The sequence below is a fragment of the Embiotoca jacksoni genome, unplaced genomic scaffold (assembly GCF_022577435.1).
Source record: "Embiotoca jacksoni isolate LCO1_2020_lvr unplaced genomic scaffold, fEmbJac1.0.p SCAF_27, whole genome shotgun sequence".
NCBI classification, from domain to species: domain Eukaryota; kingdom Metazoa; phylum Chordata; class Actinopteri; family Embiotocidae; genus Embiotoca; species Embiotoca jacksoni.
Genome location: NW_027185378.1, coordinates 945,996 through 973,167, shown reverse-complemented (window position 1 = coordinate 973,167; position 27,172 = coordinate 945,996). Strand labels below are relative to the sequence as shown.

General features: G+C 47.2%; 3 protein-coding genes across 9 annotated transcripts in view; 2 read left to right on the top strand and 1 right to left on the bottom strand.

The window, feature by feature from the left end:
- syne1b (spectrin repeat containing, nuclear envelope 1b) overlaps positions 1-7,744 on the bottom strand; it is a 67,484-nt gene extending 59,740 nt beyond the window's left edge. For 5 of the 7 annotated variants that reach the window (XM_069160631.1, XM_069160635.1, XM_069160633.1 and 2 more), the window contains exons 1-3: positions 2,652-2,965; positions 1,783-1,844; positions 113-208 (exon numbers count right to left, since the gene is read on the bottom strand). In XM_069160631.1, the coding sequence (XP_069016732.1) occupies positions 113-208; positions 1,783-1,844; positions 2,652-2,727 (234 nt within the window). In that variant the 5' untranslated portion in view covers positions 2,728-2,965. Of the gene's footprint in view, positions 1-112; positions 209-1,782; positions 1,845-2,651; positions 2,966-7,486 lie in introns of those variants that run through there. The other 2 variants (XM_069160632.1, XM_069160638.1) reach the window with 1 other exon arrangement.
- Positions 7,745-10,305: 2,561 nt separating this feature from the next.
- Positions 10,306-12,112, top strand: myct1b (myc target 1b). The gene is made up of 2 exons (XM_069160446.1): positions 10,306-10,360; positions 11,622-12,112. The coding sequence occupies exons 1-2, from the start codon at positions 10,306-10,308 to the stop codon at positions 12,110-12,112; spliced, it is 546 nt and encodes a 181-aa protein (XP_069016547.1).
- A 720-nt stretch (positions 12,113-12,832) lies between these two features.
- Positions 12,833-25,775, top strand: tulp4b (TUB like protein 4b). Its single transcript, XM_069160639.1, has 16 exons — positions 12,833-13,112; positions 13,576-13,808; positions 15,233-15,502; positions 17,216-17,344; positions 17,429-17,590; positions 17,687-17,867; positions 17,944-18,051; positions 18,133-18,299; positions 18,562-18,786; positions 18,976-19,210; positions 19,484-19,607; positions 19,706-19,850; positions 19,970-20,063; positions 20,240-20,383; positions 20,478-23,983; positions 24,121-25,775. The coding sequence occupies exons 2-16, from the start codon at positions 13,791-13,793 to the stop codon at positions 24,235-24,237; spliced, it is 5,625 nt and encodes a 1,874-aa protein (XP_069016740.1). The 5' UTR covers positions 12,833-13,112; positions 13,576-13,790; the 3' UTR covers positions 24,238-25,775.
- Positions 25,776-27,172: the final 1,397 nt, after the last annotated feature.

Here is a 27,172-nt window from a genome sequence, read left to right as displayed (position 1 = left end):
GTGCACAGATTTCATGTTTCACACACACGGGATGAGACATTTTAAATCCAACACATTCATGCAGTGTGCAATTTAAATCCTGTGTAAAAAACAAACAAAAAAAACAACTTACAAGTCTTTGTCCAGACAGGACTTCCAGCAGCGCCAGCAGCTTCACCCCATCTTTGATGTCCTCGAACAGGTCGTTAACCTCTAGCGGTGGTTTGTGCTGCCGGAGAGGAGACACGGCATAAACGTGCAGAAAAAACATTCGGTGCAGTCAGAAAAGAAAAAGAAAAGCATGTAGAGTGTGAGAGGACGGGCTTGTTAGAAGAGAGCACGGTGCCTCCCTGCAGCTGAAAACATGGTGCCCGTTCCTTAGTGGTGGCTCGCTGGCCAGCCCTGAGGCGACGGATTTAACCGTCTGCTGGTGTTCCAAATTTTTAAAAACCACACGTTCACCGACCTGCACGCCGTCACAGGTGACTGACGGCTTCTCTGACGACCCTCCAACCTGCAGCAGACCCACAGGAAGCAGATGCTTCTCCACTCCTGCCGTGGAGCTTTAATTAAAGGCACAGCTCGCCGCGGGGAACTGTTTGTTTGGCAGCGCGGGCCGTTTCACAGCTCCGCGTACTCCATGACAGGATGCAGTTGGCTGCGTATGTGGGGCAGAGCGGTGTGTGAAGAGGAGGCAGCGGTCCTGCTGCTGCTCGCTCCGTTTACTCTTCATCCTCATCCTGAACTCTCCTCTCAGATATTCGATGTTCAGTTAATTTACAGTCTGACTGCAGATATCAGGGGGATGTCTGTTAAAACAAAGATGAGCGACCCTTCAGTCTGTTATGTAGAGATCTGACCCGCCCTGGAACCTGAATTAAAAACCGCTGACGGTGTAAAAACAGTGTAAAGAACATGGACGGCGCTCGCTGATAGAAGCTGGCAGGAAGTGGACGCGGAGGCTGCAGGAAGTTCTCACTCAGATAAAACGCACACTCTCAACTGCCCTTTCTAATACTCGTCCACAAACACAGACGACCTTCAACCTCTCTGCAGCTAGCAGGTCGTCACTGCGGTCCATCCCGCTGAGTGAGCCTCTTGCTGCCGTGGAAACCGCCCTGTTGACAATCCCATGATGCTTCACTGGTCCCATTGGTATGCACAGGCACTGAGCTGCAGTGCAGAGTGTGAATAATGATGAACGCCGGGACTGTTCTCAAGTTTTAGATCTGTGGGCCTAACAACAGAACCAGATCCAGAACCAGATCCAGGACCAGATCCCGGAGTGAGACCCTGCAGAGTCAGAGCACGTGAACTTGTGTTATTGTTGTTCCTTTAATTTACATGCATGAAGCCCGGGAGCAGACGACTGCCTGCAGGGAACCGTCCTCTCCCTCCTGCTCTCCATCTGCACACGGCAGCACTGTCCCTGCCAACAGTGTCCAAAAACACACACACACACACACACACACATACCGACACACTCACACACAACAAACAAACAAACACACACACACACACACACACACACACACACCACACACCAAACACACACACCAGGTCCTGAATTATAAACACGCTACACTGGAGTTCATGGAGCAGCGAGGATCTTTAAATCTGACCTGTCTGAGTAAACCTGTCTGGATTTCTCTCCGCAGCCTGAAACGTCTCCGACCGATAAGGAAGCTGCAGATTAAACCACCACGAAGATTAAAGGTGAACACGGCTTCAGTTGGAGGTTGTCACATCCTCCAACCTTCACTTGGGCCGGCAGACGTCGGCGATGAAGACTGCCCTTCTTACCTTCGCCAGATGAGAGTTGATCCATTTAGTGAAGGTCCTCTTCTGCACCGCCTCTTGCTCATCTGAAATGAAAGGACATGGAGCGGGTCAGAACACGGGACTGCGTGTGTGTGTGTGTGTGTGTGTGTGTGTGTGTGTGTGTGTGTGTGTGTGTGTGTGTGTGTGTGAACCGATGCCGGCTGCAGTAGAAATGTGAAACGCACGAGACCGCCTGTCAGTCAGCAGCACAAACCTGCTGCTTCATCCCTCCGCCCGCTGCGTCAGGCGGCATCGCAGCCGCCCTTGCAGCGTGTGCGCGTTAGCATGCTCGCAGCGAGAGGAGCTCTCAGATGGAGGTCACACGAGGAGACCTGAACATTTCACAGCCTCCTCCGTGTTCGGCAACAACATGCCTGATTGTTTGGGCCTCCCTCCCTCCCCCCACCTACTGCTCTCTTGTTCTGTTACCCCCACAATAGTTCATGCATTATGCAGCAGGCTCAACAAAACCACACGTTTCTCTGCTTTGTGCCGCTGCCGTCGCGCTCGGCGCTGCTTCCTAACACCCCATCGCAGACGCCGGCCACCGCCGCCGCTGCACTCTGCACACAGAGGCCATCTTTCAACATCCAGCCGCGGAGGTACGGCCAGCGGTCACGTGTCGGCAGGAACACATACATCCAAGTGAAACACATCACAGTCACCCACAGGCTTAACGCTCCATCACTGGAGCACAGGGGAAGCCCACTCAAGCGTATACAGATCACAACAACAACAACCACACACACACACACAGCTGTGTTTGTGCAGCAGGGATTCACCTACAAACCGTCAGCATATGCTCACAGGTCAAAGAGACGAGGGACGGAGGCGGCTGCTGCCCTACTTACCGCGCAGATACTGAAAGAAGCCTGTCACCAGGTTTAACGAGGTCTTCCTGACAGAAAAGTCCTTGTACTGAGCCATTCTACACGCCGCGCTGCGGCACCGCGCATCTCACAAGCTCCGCGCCGCACATACGAGCCGGAGCGAGAGCTAAATCCACAGTGGAAACACTCGGCTGTCCGACCAGCAGGAAGCCGAACGAATCTGCTGCCGGAGAGCAAACGAGCTGCTGGAGGCTGGGATGGAAACGTCCCCTCCTCCCACACACACACCCTCACTCACACACACACACACACACACACACACACACACACACACACACACTCACACAGACGGCAGGGCAGAGGAGGCTAACAGAGAGGCTGATTTACAATCCCATCCCTCCTTCTTCCTGTGTTGTCCCCGGCCGGAGCAGCCATGCCTGTGAGGATGTGCACAGCCCCCGCTGCACTGCTCTCTCCTCGGAGGCTGAGGGCTCAACTCACAGCGCGGCTCAGCCAATCAGCACAAAGCAGGCGGTGATGTCACGGCCTCGGCTGCATTATCCCAGTTTAAGCCTGGTTTCTCTGTGTGTGTGTGTGTGTGTGTGTGTGTGTGTGTGTGTGTGTGTGTGTGTGTGTGTGTGTGTGTGTTTATAAGATGTATTTAATCTCCTTTGAAATTGACACAGTTGAAAATAATTTTTTTTTAAATCTTTTTTTTTAAATCTTTTTTTGTTTGTGTAAAAGTAAACAAGGTCCCTGCTTATTAAACGGACCAGAACAAAGTGAAGAGACGGACACACAAAGCTCTCCAAGCTGCAACACGGCTCAATAATTAATGCTGCGGCTGCTGGAGGACGTCCACCAGCTGCTGTCTCCTTGACGAGGCAGCGGACACACCCACGCCCGGGATTCCCTTTGTACATACAGTGTCATGTCAAAGCCCTGCAACATCTCAGACCCAACAGAACCAAGTCATCTTGGGACCACGACTCTGCTGTCCTGAATAAACACAGCAGAGAGAGAGAGAGAGAGAGCGTCCTGCTCCATCACTTCTCTTACAACCTGCCTTTATTCTGTTCAGAAAGCTTTTCCGACAGGATGCTAAAAATAGGCCGGAGGTTGTGGTTCTATTATTACTGTTCAGGAGCTGCTGAATGTGGCCCAGAAAACATGCTCAGAAGAAAATGTTCCTTCCTTCAACATTCAAAGAGTAAAAAGAGGTTAAACATTGAAACGTTGCTGACAGCAGCACACAACAGGAACAAGGAGATGTTGAGCTTCAGAAAGTTCAGAATTTACTGTAAATCAAATATTTTTATATGATTTGATTTTAAGGGATTCATTTCCACAAGGAGAATAAAGACTGCAACGTTTTTTACTCCCATATTCTCATAAGAATTTCTTTAACACAACAATATCTTTTACAACAATCTCAAAGAAAGTAATCCATTACTTGTTCATATTAACAATCCTACATTATGCCAGCATCTAAATAATCGCTGAAATTTGAGTTCAGAATAATAAAATCATCTGTTTCCTGTTCTGACCTGCAGACAGGTTGACGAGGAAAAACCTGCTGCTGCTGGAAGGGAGGAGTTTTTATTTCCACCAGAGACAACGAGGGGGATCGAACCTGACACAGCAGCTTTTCTACAAACTAATAAAGTCAGTTTTGTTCGTAAAGGTGAATTTATACTGTAATACTTCAGCAGAGCTTCTGTCGACGCCAGTTTCTGAGAAAAGAAATTGCAGGAATTTAGTGAAGGCAGGATCGTAATTTCCTGGAGAAACTCAAAAGAAGCTGCTTGTGTTTGAACTAAAAGAGTCAAAAACTAAAAATCAACTTCCTGTATCCTGTTAGGAGGGCAAACGTGTGTGTGAACTACAAAAAAAGAAACATCTTCAAATATTGAAATAAGGACCAGCGTTCATAAAGTACAGATTACAAACAGGAAACAGGAACGTTGTCGCTCCTCTGAGTTACAAACACGGACGTTCTGATGTTCAAAAGACTGAAACACTTTCAGATCATCAATCTGATCTAAAAGAGGAAACTAGAAGACAGTAAGTCCGAGCGGTCCTGATGTTCCAGCTGTTCGGAGCTGTCCAGAGTCCTGAACTGTTTGTAATGGAGGTCGGGACACACTGACTCTCACATGTACAGCAGCTCCATCACCGAGTCGTCCCGTTTCCTCTCAGCTGATTTAATTAAAGCTGCTGCAGCATTGGGAGCTGAGTGCCAATTAAAAGTGTATCAGCAGCAACAAACAGCCCATTAAAGCACCAAGCCTGAGCAGCTCAGAGGAGTGATGGAGTACTTAAGGTGATCTCAGGATAGATGATGCTGAGCCTCTCAGTCGGTCACCTGGGAGCTCTGGAAAGACACTCTGTTCCACTTACAGGAGAACAGGCCACATTGAGAAGCCTGTCAGAGGCTCCTCCCACTGAGGGGTCATCACAGCCTGAATCACTTCCTGGTACAATTCCTGTTCTTTACAAAAATAAGACAACACAGTAGTCTCAGTGTGTTTCAGAGTGTCTCAGTGAGTCTCAGAGTGTCCCGCAGTGTCTCAGTGAGTCTCAATAATTCTCAGTGTGTCTCAGAGTGTCTCAATGAGTCTCAGAGTGTCTCAGTGAGTCTCATTGAGTCTCAGTGAGTCTCGATAAGTCTCTGAGTCTCATATAGTGTCCCTCTCATCCGTCTCGCTCTCTTCACATCATATCAGTGTCTCCAGCAGCTGTCAGTGACACTTCAGAATAAACAGCTCACTTCTCTTCTACTTTACTCTCGACTGTCCGTGGAGCTGCACTCGTCTTTCTGCGTCTAACAAGACTTTTATATCTCAAACAAAACTATCAGCTGATTCACAGAAAAGTTTAGATGATCATCGATCACATGTTCAAGGTGTTTATCTGCTTCTGCATCATTATAAAGGAGCCTCTGGGTTGTTGAGGACAAGAAAACCCATCTGAAGATGTCACGTTGGATCCAGAAAAATTGTGTTCAGTATTTGTTCAAATTGTTTTGACCAAATTAATGATCAGTTGATTGAGAAAACACAGCCCTCTTTATTTCCTCTTTATTATCCGAGGACTATTTCACATCTAATTAGAGGAAATTAGAGAGAAGTAAATGAAATGAAATCCTGAAAGCCCCCGATAGACTCATGTCTGATGCGAGACCGGCGTGCCTCTCCAGGTGTCTGAGGAGCACACGACATCACCACAAACCCTGCACCAGCTGTGTGTCTTCACTTCCTGTTTGACACACAAGAGTGAAACCCACAAGAGCTTGACTGTCACGACCTGCCGCCTGAGGGCATCTGAGGCCGCGAGCTATTGTCACACTGACTCACTGCTGCGGCAACACGTTAAAAAAAAGGAGGGTCGAGAGTGCTCATCAGACTGCAGACTGTGCTGTCAACTCTGCATCCACGCAGGCAGACTGCAGGACGGCGTTTAATGACAGGAAGCTACCTGCTGTCCCCTCAAACCTCTGGCGCGCTGACGTCTTCCAGATGTGGCCTGACGTCCGGCCTCCTGACAGCAAACGCTGCAGCGGCTCGAACGTCACGTGTGCAGAAAAAGGTTTCTGCAGCTTCAACAAGAGAAATAATAACTTTTAAACTTCGTCCATACTTCACATGAGCCAATAGGAGGCCGTTAAAGTGTCATGTGATCTCTACCATTTCCCCCTTGGTGTGCAGAGAGGATGTTTTACCACCAGGTGGGTGTAAAACAGCAGCGCGGGCGTACAGGAAGCCGAGTCACCCCGTAGCAGGAACCGGGCAGCGCTGGCACGACCACAGACAGAAGTCGCCATGGCAACGCGCGGTAACATTTCCTAGTAAACCATACGCAGCAGCAGCGATGCTCTGATAAAAACCCACAAAGAGACAGAGGCTGCTGCCATCGACCTGCTCACCAAGGACACACAGGGTGTCGGGTGGAGTCGTGTTCAGAGCATCCAGCACGCTGCTGGTGTTGTGACGCGGTGTCTCGCGTCAAGAATATTAAATGATGATTGTTGGTTTGATTCAGAAAGAATCAAAACTTTCAACTCAAGGCTAAAAAACATGATCGTGATCTGATAAAAGATGAGGCGCTTCACTGGAGCATCCAGGAAGATTTAACTTGTATAATGATGTGATTCAAATCTTACTTTAAAGACATGAGGAGAAACAGATCAAAGCTCTGAATCATGTGTTCACATCAGCAGCTTCACTCAACAAATCAAATCATGTTTCTCCAAATACACTTTTTCATTCTTCAAAGATGTCAAACAATAAAATGTCTTTTTGTAAATTGGTCACAAGCAAAAACAAATTATGTTCCCTAAAAACACGCGCACATTAAATCGAATTATCTAAACATGTCATTCTATTCCGTTTTTAAAGGCTACAACTGTCGGACAATCAGCCAATCACAGCACAGGACTGTGAAGACTCAACTTTTAAGAAAAGGAAGACAGAGATGAAGACAGAGAGAGGAAGACTGAAAGAGGAAGACAGAGATGAAGACAGAGAGAGGAAGACCGAGAGAGGATGACTAAGAGAGGAAGACTAAGAGAGGAAGATTGACAGCAAGCAGACGAACCCTGAACAGGAAGGATCATCATTATCCTGATAAATGTAAAGAGAAGTTTTCTGACTATGTCTGAACATTGCTGTATGAAGTGTGTGTGTGTGTGTGTGTGTGTGTGTGTGTGTGTGTGTGTGTCCCGCCCTGTAAATGTTGGCAAACTTGCTGCCCATGCGTTGAATCAGCACTCTGTGTGCAGCAGCTGCAGCTGCAGCAGGAGCAGGAGGAGGAGGGGGAGGAGGAGGAAGAAGAGGAGGCGACAGTGACACACTCACCCTGCAGCCTTTGCATGACATTGGCAATGTCCACGGACGAGCGGCCAAACGGCCTCGGAGAAGCCATGTCGTCGTTCTGCAGCTGTGAGACGACGAGTGTCTCTGATGCTAAAGGATGCTTCACTACTGTCCTGAGCGGGACATCCCTCCTCCTCTTCCTCTTCCTCCCCCTCCTCCTCTCGGTTTCACTGCAGGACCCGGTCCAACTGAAGCTCAGGTTTCATGCAGCGACGAGCAGGTTCATAGTCCCACACTTCTTCCACTGTAAAAACACAGTTAAAGAGATATTTTTACAGGTCTGCGAGTCTCACAGAGGTTTAACCTGCAAAGGTTTAAAGCTTTTAGGAACTTGTATTTGTGGTGCCTTTAACCCTCGTGTTCTCCTTGGGTCAAAATGACCCGCAGCTGTGTTCAACCAAGTTCTATTTTATTTCTATATTTTTGGGGACTTTTTTGGTTTAAAGAAACCCTCACAGCATCCTTGTCACCAATGATCCCCCAAAAAAATGTGAAAATATAGAATTAAAATAGAACTTGATTGAACACAGGTCATTTTGACCCCAGGACAACACGAGGGTTAAAAAATGCAATAATTCTGTTTGGAGTCACATTTTTCCTGAAAGATTCAAAATATCTGCATCTGTGGCTTCATGATTTTTTTAAATTATTTTATGTGTCAGTGTGTGTTCATCTGCAGGTACGACTTCCTACTTTAAAATTACTCACAAATACTTTGCTGTAAAATACAGTTTGATTTAATTAAGTGAATAAATGCAGGACAGCAGGGAACAATAATAAACTGTCTGTCTGTCACTGTGTTGGAACAAATGTACTGACATTAGTGACACGTTACTGCTTTCTGCCTCAAATTATCCACGTGATCCTATTAAAGACTGTAATGATAAAGAATGTGAAAAAGTAAATCTAATACTATATTTATGAATCCTTCTGTGTGCTTTTATTCTTTATGAGACTCCATTAAACTATTTGAGACGAATTATTCGAAAGGTTCCAGCAGACATTAAAGATCTGAAGCTGTAAAGAATCTAAAAACAGACATGAAACAGACACGTCACGCGCTCTTATTAAAGATCAAACACCGATTAATTGATTAATAATCGATTAACAAGGAGACAAAGTATCGATACTTTTCACACTTTAAGAAAACTCAACAGGAAGTTCAACTGTCGAGTCAGAAAATGTCCTACTGAGTTTACAGAAGTTAGATTCCCGCCACAAACGTCTCTGTTACACTTTCCTAAAGTTATTTTAAACATTTAAGCTGCCGGAAAAAGTTGGACACAAGTTGCAAAAACCGATAAATTAGAATCAATACGCGGGAAGTCACGCGCGTCACGCGCAACACGACACGATCAATGACAGTTATAGCTGCGCGTGCACATTTCATCTGATATCATCTTATTTAGTGTTATTTCTTCTCACCTCTCCGACCGCTGCAGACCAAAATAAATTCAGAGGAAGTGTTTCTCTTTCTATCTGCCTGTAAGTGAGTGTGTTGCCCGGTTGCCATGGTGACGCCGAAAATGAAAAATGGTAGCGTGAAGCGCTGCAGCGGCCGAGTTTACAGAACCAATGAGAAGGCTGCAGGAGGACGGAGGAGGGGAGGGGGGATGGGGCAGTAAGGTCCACTTCCGGTCCTCCTGATAGTTCAGGGATAGAAACGTCGATCCTGTGAGGAGTTTTCGCGCATCCTTCTGCTCCTCCCTCCACAGGAAGACGAACAGACAGTTAATCAATGTAATCAATCACGCTGTGCATCAGTTATTGATCTGTTCATAAGATAAACTGCGGGGTTGCCAGGTTGGGCAGAATCCTTCTTTATAAAATAACATGCAGGAGTCTGTGAACATGATGAAATGCATCATCTGCGGATTTAACAGCAGCTGACAGAGAAAAGCTGCAGCACGCGAATGCATCATGAATCAGCTGAACACCTGAACAGGTGATTTCTCAGGCTGCTCTGATGTTCTGGCTCATGGATTTAAAAACCTTTGTATTTTAACAGTGTGATTTTCTGCTTATTAAACTGTCACACCTCCATCTGAGAACCTCAGAGAACCTGAGAGAACCTGAGAGAACCCCCTCCACCTGACGATCCTGCAGCTGAATCCTGTTCTAGAACATGTTCCTGGAGACCCTCCAGCTCATACAGAGCTCATCCAACAGGGTGTAAAGTGTTCAACATGACAGGTTCATTATAAAGTACTTTGGCGCCACCTGCTGGACTTTACTGTGACATGCAGGCTCAGTGTTTAACTGAAAGTTCAGCTGAGAACAAACAAAATCATCAAGTAGGGAGTCAGAGCCTGAAGGAGGGCAAGACTGAAGAGGGAGTAGCAACAATGGAAGGAAGTCCCTGCAGAGCCTGAGACCTGCAGACACTCTGAGCCCTGCAGACACTATGAGACCTCTTGAGAACTCTCAAGGACCTTCAGATCAGAGTGAAAGCTGTATTTGTATTTATCCTGTTAAATACCTTCAGGTACAAAATCACAGCTGTTGCATAACAACACTGATTTCTGTGAGAAACTGTGCCAATCCAGCCTTTGTTAAGAAGTATTGATCTGAAGGAAGTGATGCAGAAGGAAGCGGCCTTGTTTCCCAGTGTGTTCTCGCACAGATAAGCAGCGCGTTTCTAATTTTACAGCCGGAGAGGGAAGGAAGCATGACAGCAAAGTTTCCGCCGCAGCAAACACTGAAGGGGAAGAAAAGAAAAAACGCAGAGAGGCCGTGTTGGAAAAAGCTTGGTGTTCGTCCGTCTGCAGGAGTCGGAGAGGAGTCGAGCTTCTGGAGGAATAATGGCTCAGAATGAAACCCACCCTTTTATGGAAATATTAAAATCCTTTAACCTGGGTGAGTTTGAGTATCTGAACATCTACAGACGTTTACTGACAGAGTCTGGTGTCTACGGGCAAAATCAACAGATAAACTCGGACTAAAGTGCTGAAATAATCTAAATGTATTCCTGCTGCTGCATCGTGAGGTGTTCAGGGATCTCGTAAATGTTTTGTAAGTGTCTCCCGGCTCAGACCAGTTCGTATGCACCTCGTCACTCCTTTAAAATCACATCTTAAAACCTCCAGATCAGGTTCACATCTCCGCTCTGTGACAGTTTCTCCCTCTACTTCAGGTTTTTATCTCCGTCAACTCGCTCTGCTGTGAAAAACAAACTTCCATGGAAGAACTCTTCCTGAGAAGCAGGAAACTTTCTGTAAAGTGTGCGTCATCGGTTCAGGATGAGCCCGATAGCTCCAGAGTCCGTTTGTGCTTCAGCAGAGCGATGCTACGGTGAACCCACACACTCACGGTGATGTAAGGGTTTATGTAAGACAGTGCCCAGGATAGCAGCCACAATAAATCAATGCAGTTTATACCTGCTGTGTTCTGTGGATGCAAACGTCCTGCTGCCCTGAGGGATTTATTTTTAACGTAGAAGCAGCATCTTCAGAGCAGCTCAGTCTGCCTCCTTAAACACGACTCTGTTCTCTCTGTTAAACACGACTCGGTTCTCTCCGTTAAACACGACTCGGTTCTCCCTGTTAAACATGACTCTGTTCTCTCCTCTGTTAAACATGACTCGGTTCTCCCTGTTAAACATAATGTTCTCTGTTAAACACAACTCTGTTCTCCCTGTTAAACATGACTGTTCTCTCCTCTGTTAAACACGACTCAGTTCTCTCTGTTAAACACAACTCTGTTCTCCCTGTTAAACACGACTCGGTTCTCTCTGTTAAACACAACTCTGTTCTCCCTGTTAAACACGACTCGGTTCTCTCTGTTAAACACGACTCAGTTCTCTCTGTTAAACACAACTCTGTTCTCCCTGTTAAACACGACTCAGTTCTCTCTGTTAAACACAACTCTGTTCTCCCTGTTAAACACGACTCGGTTCTCTCTGTTAAACACGACTTTGTTCTCTCTGTTAAACGCGACTCTGTTCTCTCTGTTAAACGCGACTCTGTTCTCTCTGTTAAACGTGACTCTGTTCTCTCTGTTAAACACGACTCAGTTCTCTCTGTTAAACATGGTTCTCTGTTAAACATGACTCGGTTCTCTCTGTTAAACACGGTTCTCTCTGTTAAACATGACTCTGTTCCCTCTCTGTCTCCTCCAGGCGACATGATCCTGGCCTTCTGTCTGTCCGTGCTCGTGGGCCTGCTGCTGGGCGCTTTGGTCTACGTCCTGCTGACCTGGGCCTCGAGGCGCCGGGCAACAGCCAGGATCACCCGGCGCACCAGAAGGAAACACGGCCGCTCCCGTGGCCCGGAGGCGGCGAGCGGCCAGCTGGGTCTGTACCGCAGCACATTCCTGAGCGTCTACCGGCAGCCCTCCCTGGAGCCCGTCGGCCCGCTGGGCAGCAAGCCGGGCCCCGACACTTCAACCTTCCGCCCGCTGGCCAAGAGGAGCCGGCCAAGCCTGGACATGGGGGAGGACACCCAGGTTTCCCTGTCCGAGGACACGGCAGGGGACTCCACGTCCCTTGTGCCAAACAAGAGACACTCCTTCTGGCTGGGCAACAACGGGTTGAAGGGCTTCCTGCCCTCCCAGACCCCACCGCCCGCGTACGACAGCGTCATCCATGCCTTCGAGGAGACATGCACCTGAACCTGAACACAACCGAGACCGGACTGGACTCTGGAGCTGGTACTGGTCTGTACACTGAGATCAGACCTGCATGTCAGTTAGACACATGTTCTCCTCCATCACTGCTCCTCACAGACTTCTGCACACGGGGATGTTTTTTCCTCCAAAATACAAAATATCACACGAATTATTGTGTAAAATAATCACAGTCCAGAAATAATTTTTCGTTTGAAAATGTCTCACTGATTATCTTTTTTTTTTTTTCCTAACTCATTATTGAGTATTTGAGTGATAGTTGAGCTGCAGGGCTTCAAACAAAGGAACTGCTAAATATCCACTAATAACAATAAAGAAAACGTTGATGTGCTGCACGTGCTTGCGATTTGTGTAAAAATAAAATCACAGTAGACGTACTTTAAACGTGTGACTCTACTTTCAGGAGAAACACAGTAAACCCTTGATTGACAGCTCTGATCTCTGTGGCGGGAACAGGACTTAAGCACACTCATCACATCCAGGTCTCGTGCGGAGGGTGCCACTCCAGCTCGCATAAGAGACGGGGTGCGCCGTGGCGGGGTTGCCATGAGGACAGAAACACCCGTTTTCGGTGCAGCAGTGTGGATCACGTTTCCCTCCGTGCACCAGACTCCATTTGAAATAACATCAAATTAATATTAAATTATACATTCTGCCCTTCAGAAGGTCCCGACAGGTTTGTTATCGGTGCTGCTGCTTCAGTTGTCTCTGCACCTTTTAATCCGGGTTCTGTTTTTCCGTGAAACCCGCCTCATGGCAACCCGCTTTAAAGCCACAACCCCGAAGTGCGCCAGCGGAAAAGCGCCTGGCAACACTAGCGCACTGAGCGTCCGCCTGCCTCCGGATGAGCGGCTCCGGTTTGTTGCCGCGGGGTCAGGTACGTGCAGCCCCGCTGACGGCAGATAACCGCCGGTAGAAACACCTGGCTTTATTTCCCGCCGCGGATTCTTCGGCTCGTTCAGACTGCGGCGGATTGAAGGCGCCGGTGAGTGAGGATCGTTTGATGTACACCTTCATGGAGGGAGGATGAGGAGGGCTTTGAGTCGAGAGACACACACACACACACACACACACACACACACACACACACACACACACACACAGGGTCGAATTGATTGATTGATTGATTGATTGATTTTTTTTTAAATTTTTTTTTTTTTATGCTGGTCAACTGATTGGAGCATGTTTCAGGTTGAATGGTTTTATGTGCCAGTTGACATGTTGTCTGGCTGCTGGTGTTGATGCTGCTGTTGGTGCTGATGAAGAGCGGGCAGCAGCATCAGCACCATGGAGACTGCCTGCTCCCCACTCTGTGATGCAGAGCTGCTGTTGCATAGAGACAGAGAAACAGTGAATTTCAAGGTTGATGCTGTGAATGGCAGCACTGCTATTTAAAGCCTCTCTCTGCACTCAGATACCTGACTGGTTGTTTGTCTCCTCTGAAACAGGACCGCACAGCTCGCAGGAGGAGGAGGACGACGACATGGGAAGGGCCTTGGAGCACAGCTGCTGGATGTGAATGAGCCTCCGTCTGTCTGTATGATGCATTTTAGCTCCCCGTAGACTGAAGCGAAGCGCCACCGCCAGCAAAGCAGCCATCAGCCCCCAGTGCTTCATCTGCATGGAAATATGGACACCTTCAGCACAGGGAATGTGACTCAACATGTCCAGGAACTATGAGGTATGTCAGACAAACATTATCGTGCAATAATCTGTGTGGTTCAGACATTTTATAAAATAATTAGCTGGGGGGCCTGACGGTATGAAGCACTGCAGCAGAGCTTAAATCTGGATCTTAGAGGAGATCTCAGAACATTCACAGATCCGAACTGAGTCAGATTTTACCTAAAAGACATCCTGGAGCTTCAGTGGAAACAAGAATCCAGCAGGAGGAGGTGATTTAAAGCTGCTCTGAAGTGTCATTGTGGGGGATTTAAAATGTGTCTGTCTGCTCCTGTTCTGATGTTTAAAACGAACATATGAAGAGTTGTTTGATCAGAACAAATAAAAGGACAGGCCGCGGTGATGATGTCATCATCCTGGAGCCGCTCCACGGACAGTGAACAACAGAGCATTGTGTTTTTACTGCTGTCAGTGATTCACTCGTACTTGTGAAAAAGTCTGTTCGCTTGAGGACGGAGAACCTGTCAAGCTGCTGATTGGACGCCTGCGGCTCAGGTGACACCCACTGACGCCCACCTGTGCTGCAGGTACACTCTGTGACCGACAAGCTGGGGTTTTATTTTTATGAGGGAACGATTCAGCTTCAGGCAGCAGAGTTTTAAACCTGAAGTAACCCTCCGTTCATCCTTTGAAAAACCATCTCTAGTCCAACAGAGGAGTCTAAATATGGGGTCAAGTTTGGCCCTTTATCTGGTTTTTATTCTCCTTATTTCAAAGTGCTGTAAAATCCCCGATGTCATGACTACAAACTGTAAATTTAGTGCAGCTAAACAGTCTAACGTGAGTTTTACTGCAATTTAAAACAGCTTTCCACCATCTTGAGTCTGATAATAAAATTACGCAGATTAAAGAGTAAAGTTTTAATTATTTTGATGTTTTATTTTAGATTTAGAAAGTTCACTTTCTGTAAAATATATCAAATTTTAATTAAATGTAATTTTACATGACATAAACGTTTATTTTCCATCCAGATTCTTATTTTGCTTTTTATAGGAAATAATTTGGTGTCGCAGCTGTTCTGAACCTTTAGACTGAATCACAATCTCACAATAGGAAATATTAAAATTAGCTTCTTTCTCAGAACTTTACAGACTTCTTGTAAATATTAGCTGAAACATTGAAAATGATCATTAAAAGTCATTCTGAGGTTTTTTTTTAACCTGATCTTGAGCTCAGAAAGAAGGAAACTGGACTTCCTGCTTTGGAAGTTTGATATAAATGTATATAACAGATGTTACATGAAGCTGTTGCTGAGATCTGTCGAACTAGTTCATGTTGTGCTCCACTGTACTTCCTCGTGTTACTCACACACATCCAGACTCCTCCGTGACTCACACAGCAGCTCACTCCAGTGAAAATAAACGTGCTGCGGCGCTATCAGTGCTCTCAGCCGCCTCCACTTGCCTCTGCTCTGCTCCCCAGCCTGGTCACTCAGTAGGGATGTTGGCTGCCGTGGAACATGGTCCCATCCTCTGCAGCGACTCCAACATCCTCTGCCTCTCGTGGAAGGGCCGCGTCCCCAAGAGCGAGAAGGACAAGCCGGTGTGCCGCCGCCGGTACTACGAGGAGGGCTGGCTCGCCACGGGGAACGGGAGGGGAGTCGTTGGGGTGACGTTCACGTCGAGTCACTGCAGACGGGACAGGAGCACGCCTCAGAGGATCAACTTTAACCTGCGAGGACACAACAGCGAGGTGTGGCCTCCAGCTCAGCATCATCACCATCTCTCTGTAGCATGTGACTAAGACGAGAGTTAAATACATACAGAACCAGAAGCTCCAACACCTCCATCATCTGCAAACACAGCCTTTAAATGTCAGAATATACTTCCAAAACTATCAGAGTGACGTCAGATTATTGTGCCGAGCTGACGCCTCATTTATCAGCTGCGGTTCTGGTTCTCCTCTGTGGACCCACTGAGTGCTCCGCACGCTGCCTATCAGTGTGGAGTCGTCTATTTCCAGACCTGCCTGTGTTTCGTCATTCTTTAACTTTACTGCCCTCTGCTGGAGGTTTTAATTCACTGCGATTCAGTTATATTTCTAACACATTTCAGTGATTTTTACGTAGAAAGCAGCTAAAAATCTAACAGAGATCAACCGAATAATCCAACAACTTAAACCTAAACGACACCAGGGTGGGAAACGTCTTTCTCGACCTCTGACCCCCGGGCTCCTGTTCACTGTATAGACTGTAGGTGAACGTAGCTTCCTGGGCTGAAAAACGAGCGTTACAGAAGTGTCTTAAACTGCAATACCACCAAGCTCCCCTTGAGGTTGGCATTTCCCACCAGTTATCTCGGTGTTGTTAGCTAAAGTCGCTCCATCTTATTAATCTTATTAGTAGAAAATATGACTCTAAAAGGTGGTTAAAGGCGGTGCTAGGTGAGATAAAAAAAAAAAAAAAAAAAAAAAAATGTTACAAGTCCAAACAACAGCTATTTGCTGTGGGTGAGCTAAAACTAAATCCCCGAACAGCAATAGGAAGTGACACAGTGGGCTCACAGTGAGGTCAGATCTCACACTGAAGCCTTGAAATGCTTCTGAATATAACACGGTTATGGTTCAGCTTCCACCGAGTTTCATGAAAATCAGGACCCCATTTTTTCTCAAATTCTGATCGCAAACAAACAAACAAACAAACAAACCAAACAACAAACAAACAAACTCCTCTGTCTCCTCCCAGGTGTAAAACACAGCCTATTAAAGACTTACGTACAAATAAACGTCCGTTTCCTTCAGGCGCTTTCTGTCCGAGCTCCCTCAGCGCTAATTGAACATTTTCATCACTGTATCAATCACTATTTTGTTGTGTTTACTTCCGCTATTGGTGCGACATTCCCACGCGGGCCGAATTAATTCAAACCGGTGGTGCCTTACCTGCGCAACACGGACTTAACTTCCGGTTTGGCGCCATGTTAATTCAAACGGTAATAAAATAAACCTCATCAGGTCTTTTGGATCAAAGCGTGACATTGAAACGAATCATTCTGTTGAATTATTGCGGTAGTTAGCATTTAAATAATAAACAAAGTAAATAAATTAAAATACAATACCGTCAATAATTACATACTGATTTAAAAATAGAAATATAGTGGAAAATATGTGAAAATCTATCACAGAGCTCATCTGGACACATACAGATATTAGCTGTGTTGTTTTATTTACTTATTATTCATCTCATCAAATGCATTAATTTACAGATTTAACAGTTGCTGTTATTCCTGCAGTTAAACTGGTTCATGTTTATTCTCTCTGTGCCGACCGTCCTTCTAGCTGCTTTTTTTAAATCACACTCTGCCTGAGAGGCTTTTTGAGCTCGCACTGGATATGAATCATGAATGTTCCAGTGCGCAGACAGCCACCTGTGCTGGTGAAAAATAGTGACGGCGCTCTGGGCCTCCGCAGGTCGTCCTGGTGCGCTGGAATGAGCCGTTTCAGAAGCTGGCCACCTGCGACATGGAGGGAGGCATATTCGTGTGGATCCAGTATGAAGGAAGGTGGTCGGTGGAGTTAGTGAACGACAGAGGAGCCCAGGTAGACAAATACTAACTTTAATGCAGGATACCCCAGAAAAACTGTATTCGTACACACGTACCTTGCACTATGTCTCTCCTGCAGGTGAGCGACTTCACCTGGTCACATGACGGCACTCAGGCCCTCATAGCGTACAGGGACGGCTTCGTGTTGGTCGGCTCGGTCAGTGGTCAGAGACACTGGTCCTCTGAGATCAACCTGGAGAGTCAGATCACCTGCGGTATCTGGACACCCGATGATCAGCAGGTACTCCACGTCCATCTGAACCCAGATTATCTAACCTTGTTCAGAGCATCTTCATCCTGTCAGCTGTGAACGTTTCATGTGCGACGCCCCCCTCAGGTCCTGTTTGGTACAGCCGACGGTCAGGTGATCGTGATGGACTGCCACGGACGGATGCTCGCTCACGTCCTGCTGCACGAGTCCGACGGGATTGTGAGCATGTCCTGGAACTGCCCCGAATTCCTGGTGGAGGACAGCACGGAGAGCGACACTGACTCTGACGACAACATCCTGCCGTTAGGTACGAACACACCTGCCCTCTGCTCATACACCTGGAAGGAAAAACTCATGCATGAACTTCTGTTTCTTCTTCCCAGTGCGGCGAGTTAAGGCTCTGTTGACAGTCACCTTCTTATCAGGAGACATCAGTCTGATGAACAACTATGACGACCTCTCTCCGGCTGTCATCCGCTCAGGCCTGAAAGGTTTGGACACCGTATGTCTTCACCCACCTGCTGATTGGTGCCGTTAACCGTAGAAAACGTGTTATTTTCTTGACTGCGCAGACGTTGAGGCCCAGTGGTGCTCGCAGGGAGACCTCCTAGCTGTGGCCGGCATGGAGAGACACGGACTTCCTGCGGAGTCTGCCTGCGCGTCCATCATGAGGAACGCCTTGGTTAAGTTCTATAACGTCCAGGGAGAACACATCTACACTTTGGAGACACCGGCACAGGTCGGTAAATCCTCCTGATGAAGATATCTGTTGAGGCTTCGAGCTGATTTTCATCAAACTAAATGGTCTTTCTTGGGAAACCCAGCATTTCATTGTTGGGCAACAGCCTACATTTCTATGGTCTACATATTCTTTTCAAAACAAAAGCTTCAGAATGAAGTACTTGAATAAAAAGCTGACAGATTCAGAGAAATATTTATAGAAATGGGTGCAGACCAGTACTGAGGACTAAAGGAACTGTTCTTGGATGTCTGTTTTTCAGAGGCCCATCACCACCATCTGTTGGGGGCACAGAGACTCCCGCTTGTTCCTTGCGTGTGGACCGGCGCTCTACGTGGTGCGAGTGGAGCACCGAGTGGCAAGCCTCCAACTGCTGTGCCAGCAGGGCATCGCCAGCGCCCTGCGGGAGGAGAAAGACGTGGGAAAACTGAACATGCCCTCGCTGCTCTGCTCTTACGTCACCACCGCTTTCATTCCCACCATCAAGGTATTAAAGTTTGATGAGCGCAGCCCGCTCAGGTCTGGTTTGGTGCAGCAGATGGTCAGGTGATAAGGTGGACCGCTTTCGTTCCCTCCGTCACGCTGTGTCAATCCCTGCAGAGACAGGCGGACTGTTTCTGACAACAGAACTGCTGACGTGTTTTCACTCGATTCTCGTTTCCTGCCTTTGTTCTAGCCCCCAATCCCTGACCCCAACAACATCCGGGACTTCGTCAGCTACCCGACAGCTGGGAACGAAAGGCTGCACTGCACCATGAAGCGGGCGGAGGACAGTCCCGAGGCAGGCGGACCCTGCTACACTCTGTACCTGGAGTATTTAGGAGGGCTAGTGCCCATCCTCAAAGGAAGGCGCATCAGTAAACTTCGGCCCGAGTTCGTCATCATGGATCCGAAAACTGACGGCAAGGCAGGTGGGTTTGAACCTTCGACCAAAGGTGTTCAGAGGATTTCTTCAGTAGTTTCAGCAGAAACTGTTCACAGTGAGGCCTGTGAGTGACATCATCAGCGGGGCGGGACAACAGACCTGCCCGGGGTCGTCCTGTTTTACGTGTATATCCGTGCTACCATCGTTCACCTCTAAGGTAGCCTCTGCCACGAGCTGCACTGCGGTCGCATCTAGCCTGATTCCCAAACTTCCTTAAAGTGTCTGTTACACAGTGTGCCTTCTGGTTTTGTTCTTTCAGAGGAGGTGTGCGTGAACCCCATGATCTCGTACACCGACAGCTGTAACTGCTCCGACTCCAGCGACATCGAGCTGAGCGATGAGTGGGTCGGGAAGAAGTCACCAAAGTTGACCCGAGGGAACAGGTCACCTGAACGCCACAAATGTTATAAATCCACTTTTCTACAAGATGTGTTTGTTCCACCAGTTGAGTTCATGACTGGCTGTAAAATTTGTTTCAAAGGTTGAACATGGAGTCGAGAAAATCCCCCAAGCTTTCACGTGCCAATCAGGAAGGCCAACGGTCACCACGGCTACCAACAAAGAAGCCTCCAGTTCGATCGCCGAGTCTGACACGTCGAGAGTTTTCTATGGATGGGATCTCAGAGGTAGCGATGAGCTAGTGATACTTCCTGTACTGGATTTTTCACAATAAAATGACATTGTGTGTTTTCCTTGATACCTGATGATTTTTTTTAATGTGCTTCTTCCATTTCTGGTTTCACAGCACAATTACCTGGCACAGGTCACATCGAACATTTGGGGGACAAAGTTCAAAATTGTTGGACTTGCTTCTTTCCTGCCCACCAACCTTGGTGCAGGTAACTCTCCCAAAAAACACTCAGACATGTTACTATCGCCATGACAGAGGCAGGAGAGAAAAAACTGGAGGTCCAGGAAGTAGAACAAAACACAAAAGTCCAGGCAGGAGACTAAGGACATGGAGAAGCAGAGAGACCAGAACCATGACAACTACATGTGTTTTCTTCTCTTCCAGTCATCTATAAGACCAGTTTGCTTCATTTGCAACCGAGACAGATGACAATCTACCTTCCAGAGGTGCGAAAGATTTCCCATGACTTCATGAGCCTGCCCGTGTTCAACCCCAACGTGTTCAGTGAGGATGAGGACGACTTACCAGGTAGGAAGGGAAGCATAGTAGTTGAAACATTTTAAGAATTGGGTGTTTGTGTCCATACAGAAGTGACTTCTTCTCTGTGTTTTTTTTTTTATAGTGATGGGGCCGTCCGGAGTGGCAGGAGACAATCCTCCTTGTACAGTCAACATTCCCATCGCTCCCATCCACAGCCCGGCTCAGGCCATGTCCCCGACTCAGAGTATCGGCCTGGTCCAGTCTCTTCTGGCCAATCAGAATATTCAACTCGACGTCCTGACCAATCCGACAGCCACTGCCACAGCAGCAGCAGCATCGGCCCCCGTCACCGATCACGGCCAAGATGCAGTGGCAACGCCGTACCCGGTGCCAACGAGATACTCAAACCCCGGTCAGGTCATTTTCAACGGGTTGGAAATGGGTCCTCTTCTCCCTGGTACTCTCCCTCCTCCTCCTCCTCCCCCTCACCATCTCCCACCGCAGCCTCACCCACAGCGGTCTCATTCACAGCAGCCTCGCCAGCCGCCAACTAAACAGTCACAACAAATGCAGACACAGCAGCAGCAGAAACTGCATCATCATCAACAACAGCAGCAGCAGCTGCACCATCATCAGGCCCAATCACAGCAGCAGCAACAGCAGCTGCACCATCATCAGGCCCAATCACAGCAGCAGCAGCAACAACTGCACCATCATCAGGCCCAATCACAGCTGCAGCAGCAGCAGCAGCAGCAGCAGCAGCAGCAGCAACAGCTGCAGCATCATCAGGCCCAAACACAGCAGCTCCAGCAGCTGCAGCATCATCAAGCCCAAACACAGCAGCTGCAGCAGCAGCAGCAGCAGCTGCAGCAACATCAGGCCCAAACACAGCAGCTGCAGCAGCAGCTGCAGCAGCTGCACCACCAGCAGACACTGCATCAGCAGCAGCAACACCAGGTTCAGCAACACCAACAAATTCAACCAACTCAACAAGTGACCAACCAACATTTTCAGCACCAACACCAAATCCAGCAGCAGCAGCAACAGATGCAGATGCAGCACGAACAGATGCAGCAGCAGCAGCAGCAAATGCAGCAGCAGCAGCAGCAAATCCGGCAACAGATCCAGGAGATGAGGCAGCAGCAGCAGCAGCTCCAGCAGCAGCACCAACAGATCCAGCAGCAGCATCAGCAGATGCAGCGGCAGCACCAACAGATGCAGCAGCAGCTGAAAATGCAGATGACACTGCCGCCTCCTCCAACCGGATACCCGACCATTTCCCTGCAGCAGATTCATATCCTGCCTCAGATGCTGCCTCCCACCACTGACAACAGGGGGGAGCACGGACACACTCTGAAGCCGAGCCTGCCGCGGATTTTACCTCCCTCCTTTAGTGACACCGACGGGTCTATGGAGATACAGATGAGGAAGGTGAATCCTCCTCCTCCGTACCCGGGGACTGTGGTGTCTGCAGCAGCAGCTACAGCCGCCGCCGCTCCTCAAACTCTCGTCACAAACTGCGACAGCCCAAGTGTCCTGGCGCCTGACCCCTGCCTGAAGAAGGATGAATTCCTGCTCCATCCTGTCACTTTACAGTACCCAACACCTCTGGGGTACGAAAGGATCACGACCTTTGACAGCAGTGGCAATGTGGAGGAGGTGTGTCGGCCACGCAGGCGCCTCATTCGCAACCAGAACACATACGCTGTCCACGGCATCGGAGGCTCAGCCACGCTCAAAGTCACCTCCTCAGAGAATAAGAAAATTCAACTTCCATACAGCTCAGCAACATTAAGTCGTCTGTCTGTCCCTCGATATTCCATACCAAGTGGAGACCCTCCTCCTTACCCCGATCCAGCCAATCAAGTCACTGCTACACTTCCCCCTCCTCAGAGGATCGACAGCAGTCTTATTCACGCCACTCTACGACGCGATCGCAGGGAAGTGGGCCTCAAAGTACCCCAGATGATGGAGAGCTCCAGAACCCTTCCCACCAAGGCCAAAATGAACAGTGCACTTGCACTTTCCTACCAGCAGAGGGTGCCCACTGCCTTGTACACTTGCACACAGTGCAGCAGTAACAGCAGCAGCACCAGCGTCAGCGTCAGTGGAGGTGGCACAATGAGCAGCGGGATTGCAGGTGGCACCGTGGTGAGGCAGGACTTCCCTCCTGGGAAAGGTGCACATCACAGCACCATTATAGTGCACTCCAAGAGTACCTCGCCTCTGGCCTCCCAGTCCTCCTACAGCCTGCTGGGAGCTGTCGATAACAGCCGCGACAGAACCGTGTACGTCAACTCGGCCTTCACCGAGGACGAGACGTTGAATCAGCAGTGTCACCTGGAGAAGTCAGTGCGTCAGCTGACTCTCGGTGATGTCAGTCTGACAGTAAAACGCCCTCCGCCTTACCAGTGGGACACCTCCACCACCGAGGAGTTCTGGCTCACCCCAGAACAAACAATGTTGGCTCCTCCACCCGGACCTCACAAACCACCTCCTCTCATTATTAGTCAGGCGCAGCACCTGGACGTGACCCGGCTTCCTTTTGTCCTCACGACTAAACCTCCCTCCAGTCCGAGCACGAGCACGTTGACATTCCCATCGGGTTACCAGATATCCCTGTCGCCGTTTCCTCCGGGTGTGAGTCACAGCAGACCCCCACTTCAGACCTTACAGAACCCTCCACCAAACGAGGTGGTCACTTCGGTTCCTTTTGCCCAACAGGACCCCAACTTGGTGCTGCCACCAGGCTACCCTCCAAACCTGGCCAACCTGGCCTGCTGCCCGCTGCCTCCGCTGTACCCGGGAGCGAGCTCCTGTGCCGGGCTCCAGCTGCACCCCGTCAGCTTGCACCCCTGGAACCCTTACCCTTGCCCACCACCCATGCAGGACCCTCCGGCACCCCCCCTCCCCACCAAAACTCATCAGATCCTGGAGAAGCCGATCCTCTCCCCACCTCCTCCAACTGCACCACCTCCACCGCCTCCCCTCCCACCTCCTCCGCCACCTACTGAGTTGCCACCATCTAAAAGTGCCACAGAAGATCTAGCAGAGTCTGCCAACAACTTCCCGGAGCCATCATCCCTGAACGAAAGCCCGGTGCCGCAGGAGTCCGAGCGCTTCAACAAGAAGAGCCGCAAGAGGCTGGACAGCCGGGCGGAGGAGGCCAACATGCCTACCGTCTCCGAGGGCAAGTCTAGGAAGGAGGGCCGCGCACTCTCCGACTTCAACACACTCATCTCCAGCCCCAGGCTCAGCAGCCGAGAGAAGAAGAAGCCCAAAGGCCAGAGAGAGCAAGTCAACAAAACAAAGAAAATGAGCAGGACCACGAACGAGTTCCAGGACAGCTCGGAGAGCGAACCGGAGCTGTTCATCAGCGGCGACGAGCTCATGAACCAGAACCAGAGCAGCAAGAAGAGCTGGAAGAACAAGCGGAGCCTGCGCATGGCGAGCGAACTGGAGGAGATAAAGTGCCGCAAAGCCAACGAGAGAGAGGACCGCAGCTTGGGCAGCCAAGGGTTCGTCTATGTGATGGCCAACAAGCAGCCGCTGTGGAACGAAGCCACCCAGGTCTACCAGCTGGACTTTGGAGGGCGAGTCACCCAGGAGTCGGCCAAGAACTTCCAGATAGAGCTGGATGGTCGACAGGTAAACCACCAGCTCTCTGGTTCCAGGTCTTCAGGTGTTCTGCTGTTCGTTGGACTGTCAGGTACAAACTGACGACCTCATCCTCTTTGACACGTCTTTTTCTTCTTCTTCTTCTTCTTCTTCTTCTGTGTTTTCAGGTGATGCAGTTTGGGCGAATCGATGGCAACGCCTACATCCTGGATTTCCAGTATCCTTTCTCGGCTGTGCAGGCGTTTGCCGTCGCCCTGGCCAACGTGACTCAGCGGCTGAAGTGAGACGGTCCTTCAATGTTGTTGTACATTAATTCACCACCAGTCTCGGACATGCAGATCATTTACAATCAGTGTGTTGAGGACAAAGTCACGTGTAGATGGAAGCTTTATCAGTCAGTCCATCATTTATAGTTCATGTATTTGAATGTAGTCAAGATGATTTGTTATTATTATTATCATTATTGAGATATTATTTATGAGAATAAAAAAGATTTTAAAGCAGCCTGGAGAATTAGTGCCAAAGATATCTACCCCCTCTTTATTATAAATTGATTTAGATTTGTGGTGTTTATAAAATCTATAAACATGGCAAACACATGAAAGTACAGTGGCATTCAAAACTGATGATATATTTTCATGAAGCCATACCTTACTGCACTATTTTAACTATTCATTATTACAGAATTATACAGTTTTATTACTAGTGTTAAACTCCTTGTTATTGCTATTTAACAACCTTTATTTGTGTCTTTAATATCTCATTTGTTCAGTGGTTATATTTTTAGTTCAGTCGTCTCACATTGTGTTCAAATTGCTGAACATGCAATAGAGGAATATATTGATTTCGAAGAGCTGAGTGCAGTTCACCACAGTTTGTATATTTTCTATCCATGTTACTTCTATGAAGTGGTGAAATGAACGTCGTGAATCATATTCAGTCGACCGCAAATCCTTCTGCAGAGCCGTTTAAAACCTGACACCCTGTTTTCGGTTTCCGTTTGGAAATTTAAACTGTCAAACAGTGTTCTTTGTCCCAGTTTCAGTTGGAAGCTCCTCTGCAGAGGCTGAAAGTGTCTGAGGGGAAATGTAGTTTTTATCTGAAGGGGAAGTCAGGGGGAGGAAATAAAGTCAGAATCATTTCACACAGTAAAGATCTTCACATCACTCACTCAGTTTTCTTCTCATCGTTTATTATGACGCTACTTGAAATCTGCATTTTGAATGTGAAGTACAGTAGTTTGCCTCTTTGGAAACCAGTGCTGCTTTCGATAGGTAGATAGATAGAGCTTGTGTGCAATAATGCTTCCTACTTAGAGCTGATGTTGTGCTTGCAAAAAGAAACCACGCTGCTGCAGTATTTAGTGAGTGACCTGACATCATGATATGCTTCGAGAAAAAAAAAAAGTGCTTATCTGTTGTTCATCTCAGTGATTCTGCACTTCACCTTTTGCTTTTCTTCATGGTGCCAAGAGTTCTTCGATGTTGAAAAAAAGACTGAGAGCAGGAAGTTATTAACCGTCAGTCGCAGTGAGATTCATGTAAATCTGGTGCTACTGTATAAAAGAAACAAATGTGATAATGTCCAGACATTTGTCATTTGTTTTTAGAAGATTATTTTAACCAGAAAGTATTCTAAAAGAAGCTGCGGGGGAGGTTTTCATTCAGTGTGTGTGTGCCATCTGTCAGCAATACTGCCGAACCAATAGTTTGCTGGCTGATTCTTTTTCTCTTATTTTGTGATGGAAACCACGTTGATATGACCGTAGATTTACAGAGACCTGTAGGGGGGCCGAAACGGAAATAAAATCTATTGTTCCAAACGGTTCTCTCGTTCTTTATCTTTTTTTAGTTCAGCTCTTTTATACACGCCTCATCCTGCAGTGAGTTTTAGTGCAAAAAATGAATTTTATCAATAAATTGGAAAAATGTGAGAGAATATGTCATTTTAATTATTATTTTCATTACTTCTGTACTCTGTATGTAATTTTGTGAAGACGGTCGTCTTTAACCAGTTATATCAGTGTCAAAAACATAAGACAATAGTAAGACACAAATAATGATAAAACAACAAATATTACTCATAATATGATTAAATATCATTAATTTAAATAAATAAAAACATCAGTTGGGCCGGTAGATTCTTCAACAACTGGTATATATTTTTAGTAAATTCAAAACAAGTGAGACAAAAATACAATCAGTTCAATGCAAAGATTTACTGTAGATAAAAAAAATAATCAACCTGAGGGTTGGTTTCCATGGAAATGATCTCTGCCTGAATCACTGAGGATTTCCGCTTTTTATAACTAAAAATAACCTCATCTTGTGTCATGACTTGAGATCCACTAGATTTCTTATTTAATTAACTTCCACCATTGTTTACAGATTTTCAAGGTCACTGACTCTTTCTACCGGATGCCATTATTTTCTGGAAGAGCACTTTAAATCACTTTCAGTTTCATTACAGACATTTCATTATTTGAAAACTGTGGATCAGCAAGATCAGAGTGATGCTTTCGTATTCAAATTTTTATCACAATTCTTTTATTTATTTTTGTTTTACTCTATATTTTATATCTATTCTTTTTTATTAATGTCTTTTCATGTGTTTAGTTTGTAACTGTTCTTATGCATTTTATCTTTTTTAATGTTTTTAAATTACATTTTAAAATGTTTTTATGTTCCTTTATATCTGTTTTTATGTGAAATGCGATTTTCTTGGTGTAAAGCACTTGGAGCTGCATTTCGTTTATTATTATTATTATTATTATTATTATTAATAATATTATCATCATCATCATTATTATTATTCAAATGATTACTGATGTAGGATTATATACACCACAGTTCAGTGACATCAGAGTCACTGACTGCTGCAGTTTTCGGATCTTCCTGTGGCCTGATGAAAAGGAAAATTAGACTTATTGTATTTTAAAAGTGAAAGCCTGAGGTTGTTTACTTTGACCTGAGAGCTGTGGTGCTGAGGGCTGAAGTTTTAAATTTGATCATGAGCAGCTTTTTGTTTTCGAGTTAAAGTGAGGGATGCTCCATATAAACTATCGTTTAATATTATTTAAAAGCAAACAGTGTTGGCAATTTTAGTATTTAGCCAAACTAAATATTTTAAATAAATATATCTCAGTCGTAGAGTTGTGATTAAACTTCACCGGAAGTGGAGCTTTATTTTGGAGGCGGGGATCAGTTCCTGTGCTTAGAC

Coding starts and splice junctions, on each gene's coding strand:
- tulp4b (XM_069160639.1), top strand. Junction 19,851..19,969: donor CTATGGATGGGATCTCAGAG/GTAGCGATGAGC, acceptor CTGGTTTCACAG/CACAATTACCTGGCACAGGT. Junction 20,064..20,239: donor GCCCACCAACCTTGGTGCAG/GTAACTCTCCCA, acceptor CTTCTCTTCCAG/TCATCTATAAGACCAGTTTG.
- myct1b (XM_069160446.1), top strand. CDS start 10,306: ATGGCTCAGAATGAAACCCACCCTTTTATGGAAATATTAAAATCCTTT. Junction 10,361..11,621: donor ATTAAAATCCTTTAACCTGG/GTGAGTTTGAGT, acceptor TGTCTCCTCCAG/GCGACATGATCCTGGCCTTC.